The sequence below is a fragment of the Boleophthalmus pectinirostris genome, unplaced genomic scaffold (genome assembly GCF_026225935.1).
Source record: "Boleophthalmus pectinirostris isolate CB_2022bp ecotype Guang Dong unplaced genomic scaffold, ASM2622593v1 HiC_scaffold_7, whole genome shotgun sequence".
Lineage (NCBI taxonomy): Eukaryota > Metazoa > Chordata > Actinopteri > Gobiiformes > Gobiidae > Boleophthalmus > Boleophthalmus pectinirostris.
In genome coordinates this window covers 3902363-3917838 of record NW_026571473.1, presented here as the reverse complement: position 1 = coordinate 3917838, position 15476 = coordinate 3902363, and the positions used below count along the sequence as shown (strand labels likewise).

The following is a 15476-nucleotide window of genomic DNA, read 5'->3' as shown; positions in this document are numbered from 1 at the left end:
CAAAAATTTGCCCCTGTTTCCCTCCGTTACCACTTGACCAGACTCATATATATCATTGTTTCAGGTTTGTTGCTGCAGCTGTAGTGTGAAATAAACAGAAACAGTGTGAGTAAAAGTCAAAGTGACGTGTGAGTGTGGATGGGTCTGGGTCTGTTCACATGTGGCTCCAGTGACAGATTTATCCACACAGACTGGAGATTCTTGTACAGTTTGTGGAAAAGCCTCATATTTCTGCTGTATTTTATTCTGGGCCATAAATGGGAATGAAAAGATTTAATTAATATTACGTTTTTAAATTAATGTTCATTCTGAGTCAGGCTGTCCAATAGACGAGTTTCATTGTTGACAAAAGTGCGCGTTGCATGCTGGGAATTATTTTGGTCGGAGGCGAGAAACACTAATTCAACATGACGGACGGAGCGAGAAAGCACGAAAAGCACAGGTGTCAAACATAAGGCCCGGGGGCCGGATCCGGCCCTCCAAGACCTTTAATCTGGCCCTCGGCTGATTTTCTACTAAAATATTTTAATCATATTTTCTATTAAAATATTGGTAATTTTCTGTTCAGCTTAGCAGAGCAGCGTCTCCAGCGTCTCTGTACGTGGCCCCTCCCACCAGAGCAGCACAAATGAAGACTTGTCTCTTTCCAAACGCTCTTAAAGGACGATCGTTTTGACTGTTGACCGTGACACCCTCATCAGAAAAATGTCAAAAATAGAAAAGTGGAGCAGAGTGCAGGATTTTACAACCAAAATTGACTTATTCCTATTTACATACAAGTTCATGTTAAAACATTGTGTTGAAATAGCATTTTTTCTCATAATATTATAATATTTTGTAAAAGAAAGAGTGTAAAAGAAAGATTTCTGTAATAGAGTTGTGTTTCTCTGCACAAATATTTGAACTTATTGCTGTTTTTGGGGTTTATATGTCATGAGTTTTCTGATCCGGCCCCTTTAGGATCAAAGTAGGTTGGATACGGCCCCCGGACCAAAATGAGTTTGACACCCCTGATGTAAAGGGTATTGATCCCGGTTATTTATCCACTCTAACGGCAGAGGACCCAAGACCATTTGACCAGAAATTGGTCATAAGCATCGACGGACGACAAATCACCCTTTTCAACCCCGACAAAAGGTGGACCAAACCAAATTTCTGGTCAGAATCGCCAACTACCTGGACAAATATTCACTTTGTCGATATCCACAATGACTTGGTGGAAACTCCTGGGCCATTCACAGCAGAAAAGATGAAAACCTCCAAGAGTCTCGATGTGTTGTTGAACTTGTTGGAGTCCACGGTTTGTTAGGATCTTCTACGTTTGCTCTGCGGATGTTTGAAAGTCGTTTAATTCACCGTTAGTGGTTCTTTTCACTCAGAATACGAAAAAGACATTTTCCTTCTTCCGTGCTTCTATTTGTGCATCCGATAATGCAGCAGGAATTTACCATTATCGGGGAGAAATACGCGAGGTTACACACTGTGTTTGACGCTACCGTGTTTCTTGCCTCCGACCAAAATATTTCCCAGCATGCAACGCGGGCTTTTAATAACAATGACGTCAGCTGAAACTCGCCTATACAACAGTTGATTTCTGCGGTTTAGAGTTAACACTGCAGTAAACGTCATCACAACAAAGAGTCGCACTGTTGGATCACGCCAGAAAGTAGCAGACTTTTTTCTATTTGTGCCAAAATGACAAAAAAAGAAACTAAAATTATAGAATCAAGTAAGTAGAGAGAAATGGAGTATGAAGCAAAGACATCTGGAATAAAAAAGACGAAAGCTCAAATAAACACAAATCACTCTAAGTACAAGTCTGAGAGGGGAAAATGAGAGAGGAAAAGGACTTTAACGTGGTTGAAAGCTTAAATTTTGTGTTGTGTTTTGTGTCCTTTTAATAGTTTATGGTGTGAACGCTGCTCTCACCAGATGATGCCTCCATAAAACAGCGAGAAGATGAAGTAAAACGCAATGGAGCCCCACGTCACAAAATGGTTCATCCAGGTCCAGAAGTGAGCCTCCAACGCCAACTGTGAACACACGAGAGGAGAGAAGAGAGAGGGAGGAGAGGAGAGGAGAGAGAAGGAAAGAGGAGGAGAGGAAAGGAGAGAAGGAAAGGGAGGAGAGGAAAGGAGAGAAGGAAAGAGGAGGAGAGGAGAGGAAGGAGAGGGAGGAGAGGGAGGAGAGAGAGAGAGAGGAGGAGAGAGGAGAGAGAGGAGGAGAGAGAGGAGAGGAGGAGGAGAGGAGGAGGAGAGGGGGAAGAGAGAGGAGGAGGAGAGAGAGAAGAAAAGGAAGAGAAAAGGAGAGGATGAGAGAGGAGAAAGGAGGAAGAGAGACAGGAGAGAGGAGAGGAGAGAGGAGAAGAAAAGAAAGAGAAAGAGAGGAGAGAGGAGGAGAGGAGAAGAGAGGAGAGAAAGAAGAGAGATGAAGAGGAGGAGTGAGGAGAAAATAGGAAGGGAGACAGGAGAGAGAAGAGGAGACACAGGAGAGGAGAGAAGGAGAGAGGAGGAGAGAGGAGGGAGAGGAAAGATGAGAAGAGAAAGGAGAGGAGGGGAAAGGGCGGAAGAGAGAAGGAGAGGGAGGAGGAGGAGGAGGAGAGAGGAGAGAGGAAGGAAGAGAGAAGAGATTGGAGGAAGTGAGAAGAAGGAGAGAGGAGAGAAAGAAGAGAGAAGGAGAGGAGGACAGAGAAGGAGAGAGAAAGAGAAGAGGAGGAGAAAATAAGAGGTAGAAAAAGTGACGTGGAGAGAGGAGGAGAACAATAGTGAGGGGAGAAGGTAGCAGAGAGATTAAACAGAGAGAGGTGGTGTGATAGAGAGAATAAGAGGAGAGAGAAAAAACAAGAAAAACATAAATGAAGTGCCCCCAGGTTCCTGACCCGGAGTTAACAGCCGCTGACTTCACCCTAACTCAGAGTTTTACAGTGGACCATATTTCTCACTAAAAGATCTGTTCCTCTGCTCCTCCATTAAAACACACTGTAACCTTCAGTATGAATCAGGAGCAAGGATTGATTTTATCACCGCTGATGCTTGGCCCCAGATGTTCCACAGTACGGCATTAAAGGTCCAACATTACACTAAATGGACTCTGGTGAGCTTTAAGGCAGGTTAGAATGTCGTTACCTCCTCAAAAACAGACCTGCAGTTGTGTTTTGTTTCATTCACATGTTAGAGAAATGCTTTTTTATTAGTCTGTCTAAATCCGTGTGTCATTCGTTCATTTGTTTTTCAATATAAAACCAAAAATAAGAAAACGAAAAAAAAACCCAACTGCTTTCTTCCTTATTTGTCTCCGAAAACAAAATGAAAAAAATGGATAACGATTAGTTTTTTCAGTTTTTCATTTTGTGTTTAAATGCAGAATGGAAAAAAAAAACGTTTCAGCCGTTTCCCGTTTACGTGACTTCCGTAACTGCGATACCGGACCTTTGCGCTGCATACGGACTGAACCAGGACTGATCCAGGTCCGGGACCAGATCGGAACCAGAGCAGGACCAGAGCGGACTCTGAGCTTTGACTCTGAGCCTCAACTTTGAGCTCTGGCCCAGGTCTGGTCCCGGCCTGGTCTCAGTCTTAGTCCCGGTCTCAGTCTCGGTCTGGTCCCGGTCTCAGAATCGGCCTGGTCTCGGTCTCTGTCTCGGTCTCAGTCCCGGTCTGATCCTGGTCTGGTCCAGGTCTCAGTCCCACTCTGGTCCTGGTCTGGTCTCGGTCTCAGTCTCAGTCTCGGTTTCAGTCCCGCTCTGGTCCTGGTCTGGTCTGGTCTCAGTCTCGGTTTCAGTCCCGCTCTGGTCCTGGTCTCAGTCTCAGTCCCGCTCTGGTCCTGGTCTGGTCTCGGTCTCAGTCTCAGTCCCGCTCTGGTCCTGGACTGGTCTGGTCTCAGTCTCAGTCCTGCTCTGGTCCTGGTCTGGTCTGGTCTGGTCTCAGTCTCAGTCCTGCTCTGGTCCTGGTCTGGTTTCAGTCTCAGTCCTGCTCTGGTCCTGGTCTGGTCTGGTCTCAGTCTCAGTCCTGCTCTGGTCCTGGTCTGGTCTGGTCTGGTCTCAGTCTCAGTCCTGCTCTGGTCCTGGTCTGGTCTGGTCTCAGTCTCGGTTTCAGTCCCGCTCTGGTCCTGGTCTGGTCTGGTCTGGTCTCAGTCTCAGTCCCGCTCTGGTCCTGGTCTGGTCTGGTCTGAGTCTCGGTTTCAGTCCCGCTCTGGTCCTGGTCTGGTCTGGTCTGGTCTCAGTCTCAGTCCCGCTCTGGTCCTGGTCTAGTCTGGTCTGAGTCTCGGTTTCAGTCCCGCTCTGGTCCTGGTCTGGTCTGGTCTGGTCTCAGTCTCAGTCCCTGCTCCTGGTCCTGGTCTGGTCTGGTCTGGTCTCAGTCTCGGTTTCAGTCCCGCTCTGGTCCTGGTCTGGTCTGGTCTCAGTCTCAGTCCTGCTCTGGTCCTGGTCTGGTCTGGTCTCAGTCTCAGTCCCGCTCTGGTCCTGGTCTGGTCTGGTCTCAGTCTCGGTTTCAGTCCCGCTCTGGTCCTGGTCTGGTCTGGTCTCAGTCTCAGTCCTGCTCTGGTCCTGGTCTGGTCTGGTCTCAGTCTCAGTCCTGCTCTGGTCCTGGTCTGGTCTGGTCTCAGTCTCAGTCCCGCTCTGGTCCTGGTCTGGTCTGGTCTCAGTCTCGGTTTCAGTCCCGCTCTGGTCCTGGTCTGGTCTGGTCTCAGTCTCAGTCCTGCTCTGGTCCTGGTCTGGTCTCAGTCTCAGTCCCGCTCTGGTCCTGGTCTGGTCTGGTCTCGGTTTCGGTTTCAGTCCCACTCTGGTCCTGGTCTGGTCTCGGTCTCAGTCTCAGTCCCGGTCTGGTCCCGGTCTCAGTCCCGGTCTGGTTCCGGTCTGGTTCTTGTCTTGTCCCGGACCTGGATCAGTCCTGGTTCAGTCCGTACGCAGTGCAAAAGTTCGGCATCGCAGTCACGGACGTCACGTAAACGGGAAACGGCCGTTATCAGTTTTTTCATTTTGGTTTTGGAGAAAAATAATGAAGAAAACAGTTGTTTTTTTGGTTTTCTTATTTTTGGTTTTATATTGAAAAACGAATGAACGAATGACACACGGATTCTCCAGGTCTGATGTGTGTGATGAGGAAACATTAGAACACAGATCAGAAAATAGCCTAATATGTGCCTTTAAACACACTTTGCATTTATTCAGTTACAGTTTCTTTCATAGTTAACATATATTTTAAAATCATGCGTTCTTACTTTGAGCGGGCATGCCTCTCCACACTAAATACACTTAATGCCACACTGAGGAACATTACTACAGAAATTACGGGGCCATTAAAATGCCTGCAGGATTTTAATAACAATAAAAAGTGTGTTCGATTTTATTGGAAATACAAAGGCAGCATTTTTCATTCAGCACTTTTCTGAATTAAACTAGTGACTAAACCAATAAATGAATGACTGATGACGCTTTTAAAACTTTCCTTCAATATGAATCAGCACCAAGTATTTCTCATCACACGGACTGTTCCGCAGTATGGCATTAAAATAGCTGTATGGGAACAAGAAAGTTACGCCCAAGTTACAAGTCAGAGCTATGGAGAGGTGAGCCCGAGCACAGTGAGGACGCAAGGTTATTTTCAGTAATAAAAATGTAATTCAAGAGTCAGATAGAAACATTTAATGTCATACTGTAGAACTTTTCGGACATAGCAATAGCATCTCCATGGTAACAAGCAGAAAATGTACGGAGTGCAGCTTTAAAGGCCCATATTATGCTATTATCTGATCTGTTATAATGTTTCTTCATCACAAACGGACCTGGAGTTGTGTTTTGTTTCATTCACATGTTTAACACACAATCTCTGCAGTTCTTCTCTCAAACAGAAAACACCCTGTTCCCCCTTGTGATGTCATGTGGTATACAAGAATACAGGAAGTGCTCCATTGTGTTTAAAACTCCACACACCTCAGTCATGAGAATCATTTGTTTAAATAATTTCAGATCTGGGATTTCCAAACTCTACTGAACAAAAGGTAAAAGAGTTTGTTTTCATCCCTGACAGTTTGGACTGCTCCCTGCGCTCTTCCTCAGAGTTAAGTGACGTTGGTGTGATTGATTTAAACAGGTTTTGGCGCCGTCTTCCTACCGGTGGAGGCAGGACGACAGCGCCATCTGCAGTCCCACTTCCTCACGACAGTATCCCGGGTGTGTGAGAGTAAAAAAGCCCCCTGATCCCGGTTTATAGTCCCATGAGCATGTTTCAGTGTTTCGATTGCCTCTTTAATCCAACAACGATGTTTGTTTCCCTCTGTTCCAGTGATGTTTGCTCCATCCCAGTCCTGAATGTGCTTCTCTCTTTTACAGTGTCACAAATGGAAGATCTGAGTTGTTCCTGTTCTGATTTGTGTTTTGTTGCTCGTGTTTCGCCTTCACTGTATCCTTCTCGCGTTCTGTCCTACCAAATCTTCGGCATTTTATGTCCTAACAACATGAAACTTGGCACTGCACACACCTGTACCATTAAGATGACACCCTCCGAATTTGAGATCAGTCGGATGAGTGGAGAGTTACGCGTGGAACAGACAAACAAAGACACAGACATAGGTTCCGTTCCTTGCATTAAGAGACAGACGTTCCTTTTGTTGTTTACTCGTTACTCTTACACACTTGGGATACTGTCCTGACAAAGTTGGACCGCAGATGGCGCTGTCGTCCTGTCTCCTCCGAAAGGAAGACAGCGCTAAAACCTGTACAAATCAACTGACCGGACACATCACAGCAACATCACGTGACTCTGAAGAAGACCGCTAGTGAGCAGTCAAAACAGTCAGATATGAAAACAAACTCTTGGTCTGAAAAAAGAAACTACTGTATTTTCCGGGCTATTAGGTGCTCTGGGTTATAAGACGCACTGTCATTAAATGGTCTATTTTCAAACTTTTTTCACAAATAAACCACACCGGACTTTAAGCAGAACACAACAGTTGGATGGGTCAGTCGGGCTTTGTTTGGCGCGTTCATGGTGACTCTGGTCTTTGTACAGTTGTGGCGTGTAGGGAGGGTGCTGCCTGGCACCGCTGGCTCGGTCGAGATGACACACACTCACGGAGAGGCGTCTTTTCAGTACTATGGCTCCAGTCTATGGAACTGCAGCCGGAGGAGCTCAGGGCTGCAGAGAACGTTCATGTTTTTAAGAGTAGGCTCAAGATCCACCTTTTTAGCTTAGCTTTTGAATGAAATCTTATACTTTTACTTGTTTCTAGTGTATATATTTTATTATATTTATTTATTTTAGACATATTTTTAGGATTTCCAGTGTTTCCTCTGTAGGAGCCCTGTGCATCAGGAGCGGGGTTCTGCTGTGGCTGCTGGGTCTGTCCTGTGGGCTCCTGGTGGAGGGATGGTGCTTGGGCCTCAGGTGCCTGGGCTTCATCTCTCCCCTGGACCCTGTGGTGGTTCCTGGTGGTGGTGGACGTCTCTCTGCTCCTGGTGTAGACGGCTCCTCTGATGGTGCTTTCTCAACTGGTTCGCCTGTATTCGGCCTCACATCTTACTATGTGTCGTTTTATGTATTTTACCGTGTTTGTGTGTGTGTGTGTGAGTGTGTGACTGTGTGTGTGTGTTTGGGTTGTCTGATTGTGTGGGGTCAGGCAGGTGTGGGGGTTGGGTTGGTGGGTGGATGGAAATGTGGGATTGTTTTTAATCCCTGTAAAGCACTTTGTGTTACAGTTTTGTATGAAAAGCACTTTATAAATAAAGTTTGATTGAGTTGTGACTCAGATTGGCACATTGCACTCGCTTTTTCAGTTTGTTCCTTCGTTCCGTTCCTCGTCGGCGTGGAGTGATGAGTGTGTCTGTGGGCGTGTGTCGCTGTGCGGTCGCTGTCTGCTCCGTGTGTGTTTGTGTGTTCTGCGGGTGGTGTGGCTTTGTAGTTTACTGAAGTCGTGCTGGGACACTCGAGTGGATTCGTGTATGGGGTGCTCTGGATTGTGGGGAAAATACGGTAATAACATAAATTATCAGAAGACCAAATGAACCTCATTGGACTAAAAGTTAAAAGGGACTGTTAACTTTGAAAACTACCCTGTTATGACATCACAAGGTGGAACGGGGCATATGAACTGTTCTGAATGCAGAGAGCCAGGAAAAAACAGGATTAATCAAACATGTGTGAACAAAACATAACTCTGGGTCTGTTCTTAAGAAAGGAACAACATTATAACATGACTTAAAGCTCACAAAAGTCAGTTTTGTGTAATACAGGACCTTAAAATAGTGAAACAGTAAAGGTTATTTCATTGTGTAAAGACAGAGAAAGCCCGACGCCGCCCCTTTAGTAGATCTGTTTCTGTCAGTGTTAAATGTCAGTGCAGTTACTGGTCTGGTATATTGCGTCACTGTTCTGAGCAGTCAACCATAAGACTCATTATAAAAGGTACAATTTTGCCATTTCAGTCACTTCAACGTAATCAACTTCAATTATTACAAACATTTTATAAAATATAGGGATGTGACAACCTCTAGATTCTGACCAGCACAGTCCAACATTATTAAAAGAACTACTGGGTAAATTACTAGTTCGTTCACTAAAAGCACAAGTACACGATCATCGCTTCATAGGAGACTCAGCTGCACAGTGTGACTTTGGGAATAATTTTGAACATCTTAAAATCATATGAAATCACAGTGTAAGCCCAGTTTAAGACACCATCAACCAATTAATCAACTAAAGGACCAGAAGACATTGATTGTCTTAAACATAACATAATTCAACAAAATATTTAAAAAGAACACATAAGCCACGTTTACATGATGTTTAATTCTGAATTAATTGTTCTGAATTAAATAGGTCGGAATTTAAATATTCTCCTTCGGGTTTAGATGGAAATAATAATTCCAAAATGAGATTTAGATGGGAAACACATTAAATTGTCTTTATTTAATTCCGCTCAACATCTGGGGGTGAGGAAGGGTTCTGATTGGACAATCGTCGACCGAAAGAAGACACACACTTCAGCTGCTACCGGCTTTTCTGTCATCTCAGTTTGTCATTACATCATGGACACAGACATGATATAAACTTTTTCCCGCAGTGGTTCTGATGATAATTGTGCAACAGCTGGAGAATTCTCTCATCACGCTTTTTGGGGAGGAGTGTCGGAGAAGGAGGAAGAAGACAAAGTGAGTGTGAGGCTGCTCTACCTCAGCCCACTCCCACATCCCCGCTCACAAATTCAAAGAGACGTGGAGGAAAGTCTGAAGTCAGGACTGGTGGAGCCGGATTGTCCGGATCACGTCAGAAGGACGACACAACGAACATGAACTGAACCACCGACATTATTTTTAAGAAGAATAATCGTGAAACATGATCGAGGAAGAAATGAATTCGGCTTTAAAATCAGAATAAACCACCCACTTACTTCAGAATTAAGTTTAATTCTGAATAATCATTTTCATTAGGAATTAAATGTTTACATGGTCTTTTTAAAGCAGACTTAATTTTTATTCAGAATTAAATTATTTTTTATCGGAATTAAGGCCCTCATGTAAACGTGGCAATAGATAGGGCACTTGTCGATATAAATTTAAAAATTTAACTAAAATGTTAACGTGTATAACCTTTGTACCAGTACTTGAACATGAATACTGTGCACTTTAAGGCTTCCTGTGCAATTTTTACCCAGTGTGTTTTTTTATATTGCAAATGACAAATAAACTGCTTAAACTGAGCTTTGATTGACAGCTGGAGTTACCTTTAATGTGACAGTGATGACCATGACAGTGAAGACCAGCGTCCCAAATGTCCAGTTTCCAAACATCTGGAAAAGAATGACATTATGAAGTCAGAAATCAAAGTAAGAATGAATTCAGTTTTTGCAAGAAACAATTGCTTGAAATCATCATTCCATAATAAGTTATGTTCATGTGACGTCAAAACATTTGAATCTGCCCATAGTTTAAATGAAGCTGGAGGACAAGTCAAAATGTTATGTTCACTTTGCCTTTTAACTGTCAGACTGCAGATTTGTTGATGTGGTTTATGGTTAATATCTCTCATTTCTGGGCCTATCCACATGAAACAAGAACTGTCAGTACAAATTAAGTAAGGAGATGAATAGCCTGAACAAATTGTGGCATTAATAATAGTACATGAAATGGATTGTTTTGAGCTTTAAGACATGTTATAATGTTCTTTCTTCCACAAAAACAGACCTGGAGTTGTGTTTCGTTTCATTCTCACATGTTTGAATAACTCTTTATTATTAGTCTGTCTACATCCCCAAATCACAAAATGCTCTGTTCTAACTTGTGATGTCATTTAGTGGTAGTTTTGAAGTTAACAGCTACAGTTTACTTTTAGTTCAGTAGAGATTGGCAATTCCAGATCTGAAATTATCCAAATGTTTTTAGTGAAGGTGTATGGATTTAAAAAATAGTGGTGCACTTCCTGTATTACCACATGACATCACAAGGTGGAACAGGGTGTTTTCAGTCTGGGAGAAGAACTCAGCCTAAATCTGCAGGATTTGTGTGTTAAACAAGTGTGTATGAAACAAAACACAACTTCAGGTCTGTTTGTGATGAGGAAACATTATAACATCAGAAAATAGCATAATTACTTTGCGTTACTGTACGTTTTCTGCTTGTTACCATGGAGATGCTATTGCTGTGTCTGGAAAGTTCTACAGTATGGCACTAAACGTATCTATCTGACTCTTTAATTACATTTTTATTGCTGAAAATACCTTGCGTCACTGTGTAATATGGGCTCTTTAAGGCCATAAATGAAATTGACAAGTTTGATGACGCCATCTCGAACAAATAATAAAGTCTAATTCAAAATGTATGGCTCTTCAGTGAATTTCAAATAGTCATAAATCTTTTAATCATTCAGAAAAAAAGAAAACACTGCAAAACTTTCATAATTCAGGTGAAAGTCGCCTTATATGGACACACAAAGGCTTCAGTCTGGGTTTTCTCCTGCATCAGAACGAGTCGTGGGTCTCTGCTCGATTCTGTCAGAACAGCTTGTGGTATAGTGCGCAACAGCAGGGGGCGCCGTTTTGTTCACACACAATTCCCCTCACTGCTGGAAACCTGAGCTGTGAAAACTCTACTGTGACAATAGAGACGCTTTCAGAACGACAGAGGCCAACGCTTATTTCTGTCCTGTGCTTAAGGCTGCGCCGTGTAACTCTTTGGTTGGGGGTCCGTCGCCTGCTTGTTTCCATGGATACGTCATTGGTTTGCTTGGAATGTTCCACAGAGTGACATTAAAAAGCTCTAAGGTTAAGTTCAGACGAGGGATGGGCATTCGATGAAATTTTCTTAACTGATCGTCGGAAGAATTAACGATCGATTATCGATTAATCATGAATGTTTTTATATTAAAATGATCATCATTATTATTACTATCTCCACTAATCTGCATAAATAAATTCAACTTTACGACATATAAACCGTAACGACTCTAGAGCCACATCAGCCCGTTTGACATTATAATGTGTTTAATTCAGTTTTGTGCAACTCTCACAGAAACAAAACTTACAACCACATGGCTAATTTGCATAAACTAAGTGAAAATAAAACTACAGCTCTTGTGTCGCTGATGTGGTTCAATTTCTGTTGGATTAAAAGACGTGACTCAGGTGAATACAGGTCAGTGTGACCAGATTTGTGTTTGTCAAAACCAGGACACCGTACGGGGGGAGGGAGGTGGGGACTCGTCATCGACATTGAGCGACTCTCACCTGGTAAAACTTTTTCCCACTGGACACTGAAACATCTGTGCTGCTTTATACACTGTGCACATGGACTCACACTTGTCCCGAACGCAACGGAAAACGTGGAATTTCTTGTACAAATCATTGTTAAATCCACATTTGTGCTTCGGTACGTTGCAGACTGACCCACTGTTTGTGTCTCGCTCCTTCTGATGCAGAGACACATGTACACACCTGTTTGATCACACTACACACAACAACCTACATTCGGTTTGTCGATTAAAATTAACGTAATCGATGAAATTCTTAATGATCAATTATCGATTAATCGACTAATCATGCCCATCCCTAGTTCAGACTGCAGGGCTTAATGCTCAATTCAGATTTTTTGGTGAAATCTGATGTTTTTGTGAGGTCGTTCACATTTCCAGTTAAATGTGACTTGTATGTGACTCCAGTGTGAACATTAAACGGCCCGAAAGTGTCCCACATGTGACACTGGAGACCGTGGAACCGCAGCGAGCGTCTCTGTGTTTACGGAAGTTGTCCAAACATGGACGCAGCATTGAGCATCTGGAGATTTTAAAGTTCCTCTCGTACCGGAGCCAGAACATGAACAACTTACTTGTTTTAAGGAGGAGATTGAGAAGGAGAAGGACGAGGTTTTTGGTCGTGGCGTTTTGTGGGACAGTTTGTTGAAAGGAACGTGTGGATGTGGAGATGTAGCCAAGAGTGGTGAGTGGAGATGTGCTTCACTTCAGTAACATGGAGTTCATTAACAATTTTCGCCTACTTCAGCGCAGAATAGTGACGTTTGTGTCTTGTTGATAACGTCTAGGTGGATGAATGTACTTTGGCCGTTCAGACTGAAGTCACATGTCAAAAGATCAGATATGTATCGGTTTCAGGAGCACATATCCAAGTGTCCTGGGTCACATTTGAAAAAAATGGATCTGTGTCGTTCAGACTGTCATTAAAAGATCAGATACAGGTCACACAGGGGCCAAAAAATCGGATTTGGGTCACTTCAGGCTGCAGTCTGAATACAGCCTAACTTACCTTTATTTAATTACAGGTGTTTTCATAGCTCAAAAATACCTTGAAAAACAGACATTCTGGCTGTGAGCGGGGTCGCCTCTCCACAGATCTGACCTGTAACTTGGTCTGGTTTGTTTCCAAGAATAGAAACGTTTAATGCCATACTGTGAAACATTCCAGACAAAGCAATAACTCCATGGAGAAAAGTACCTCCACCTTTAAAGGCGCTGTACCTGATTTTTACTATCTTAAAAATGTGAAAAACGTAATCCACACATTCTGTATGCATTCTCAGCATCTTAATTATTCACCGTGATAAGCTCATTAGCGCTTTTCTCAACTTGCCGACTCTGTTTGCATAAAATGTATGTTTATAAAGTTATTTAAGGCACCAAAAACACCTGTACTTGAATAAATGCAAGTTTAATGTCGAACTGTGGAACGTTCCAGACAAAGCTGTAATATCTCAGAGGAAACAAGCAGGTGCTGTATCACCCAATTAAAAAGTTATATAGTGCATCTTAAAGAGGCTGAGATTTGGGTAAAAAGGAGGGGTTCAGTATGGGTTGGAGTACAGGCTGAAGTTGAACATTTGTGAATTTTCATTTTGGACAATTTAATGTAATCAACTAAGAAAACCAGCCCCTGATCTGGACTAGGACCAATCATCAATTCAGTTCAATTCAATCTTTATGAGGAACACATAATCTCTGGTTCATAGTAAGTAATTACTAGTGATGGGCGAGTGGAGCCTCGTGAAGCATTGACACCTCAGTCGCAATATTGTCTCAAATGGTTGGACGTGTCTGAGGCCTCGGAGAAACACTGACCTCTAGTGGACAAATTTAACCATTGGCACGCAGGTGTCTCAGCATCGATGAAATATTGTTAGTGTAAGACAATACTTGTGTGCAGAGCGACACCGTACCAACAACAACAATAATAATGATGATTTAAAATTATATGTCAAGAGCAACATAAATAGCAGCTGTAAATAAGAAAATAGGTGATCTTGTTAGGTGGAATTAGATCAAAGTGATCCCAAACCATGGATCGCTTTTTTCCACTTGTAGATGCCATTGAAAATGAAACAAATGCCAAAAGTCGCCAAAATCACCACTAACGTCACACAATACTCCTCACTACCAACATTTTTAAGAAATATTGGTGCATCTTTTATACTGTAGCAGTTTAGCACTTGTCAAACCACGGAAGTGCACTGAACACTCTGAACACTCTGAACCAATCACAGAGCGGAACATTCACTGAGCCAATGAGACGCTTCGATACACTGAAGCGACTGACACACAGACTGAAGCAGTCGGGGGAGGGACCCACACTTCCACACTTTGGTCACGTGAGCGGCTGCTGTGAGACGAGCTCCGAGGCAGAGCTTCAGAGTAATTTGTTTCAGAAAGAACGAGACGAGCTCCAGAGCTCCGTCTCATTTGCCCATCACTAGTAATTATATAAAAGTAAGAGTAAAAACTTAAATATAAAATGCATGTTATAATGTACACAGGCAAGAGCGCTACTGTCTGCACAGACCTCTAAGGTCATCAAATTCTATAACCTGAAAGCCACACACAAAGCAGAAAATGAAGGATCTCTCAACACTAACTTTCAGCAGAAGAAATTATGTCACAAATCAGGGCACATTTAACTGCAATTGAAACTAAATTCATTTGTATCACAAATCTAACTGCATTTTTTTTTCACATTGTGCAGCCTGGTTGAAGCAGTTCAAATTTTCTTAAAATGGAACTAAACAGTAAATCAACTTTTTTGGTACTAAACTCTAGGGTTAAATAATGTTGCCTACTAGAGCATGGAAACAGGTCTGCTGGACACCGGACCATGAAGTCCAACGGGTTCTGACAAATATTTAGAAGTTTTGTCCAGGCTGTTTCCTGTCTACAGTAAATCCACTCGCTCTGAGACTCTTAAGTGTTCAAAAGATCTGCACTTCTAGTTTAGATACAAGTCAAAACTGTGTTATTATAAATTGTGAAATGTGGTGCAAAACTTCAGATACAGAATTTGTAAAGCATAAAAGACTGATGATAAAGTACACAGGAAGTCACTATCACTATCATTATCGCTAACCTGCTGTAAACAGACACACACGAGGAACTACTCTTGCCTTTTTACCTCTATAGAACACTTCAAATTGGGTTAATAGTGCAGTTTTGTGGACTGGGGTCAGTATTTACAGAGGACAGTGTCTATGGATAATGTGGATGTGATGTTGCACTTTAAATGTAACACTTAAGAGAAGTGAGGAATAAAGTCTTCTGTTTATTTTTCCTGAGTTTGTATTTTGCGTCTCTGTGTCCGTTAGAGGCCACACAAACAACATCCTACGTGCGTCATAAGACCTGTGAAAATAGTGTGATTTTAACTGTGTCGTGTTCGGCCGGGTTCGAACACAAATACCTTTATGCCTCTCAGGCTCGGGTCGGATTTGATCACTTCTCTGTTGGACACGGGCCGGGCTCAGACAAAAACATTCATCCCCATCCACACTCTATTGTCTACTGTTCCAAGTCCCTTCTGCGCAAATTTAGTGCAGCTTTCTGGTTAAAAAAATCAAAATCTAAATAAAAATAAAAATGAGTATGTGTTGCCTCCAGTGGCTATCGCTATCTCAAGTACTATGTGACATCACGCAGTACTGCCCTGATTACAGCCAGGGGTTTCTGATACAAACACCTGGCTGCAGGGGTGGAGTCTGAAGTATGAATACCTGT

At 42.8% G+C, this 15476-nt stretch overlaps 1 protein-coding gene across 1 annotated transcript in view; it reads right to left on the bottom strand.

Annotated features, from left to right (window-relative positions):
• The window catches only part of atp11b (ATPase phospholipid transporting 11B (putative)), a 187749-nt gene that overhangs the window by 49635 nt on the left and 122638 nt on the right, over window positions 1–15476 (bottom strand). Inside the window, exons 26-27 of the mRNA XM_055164437.1 lie at window positions 9718–9783; window positions 1930–2033 (exon numbers count right to left, since the gene is read on the bottom strand). Of these exons, the coding sequence (XP_055020412.1) occupies window positions 1930–2033; window positions 9718–9783 (170 nt within the window). The remainder of the gene's footprint in view (window positions 1–1929; window positions 2034–9717; window positions 9784–15476) is intronic.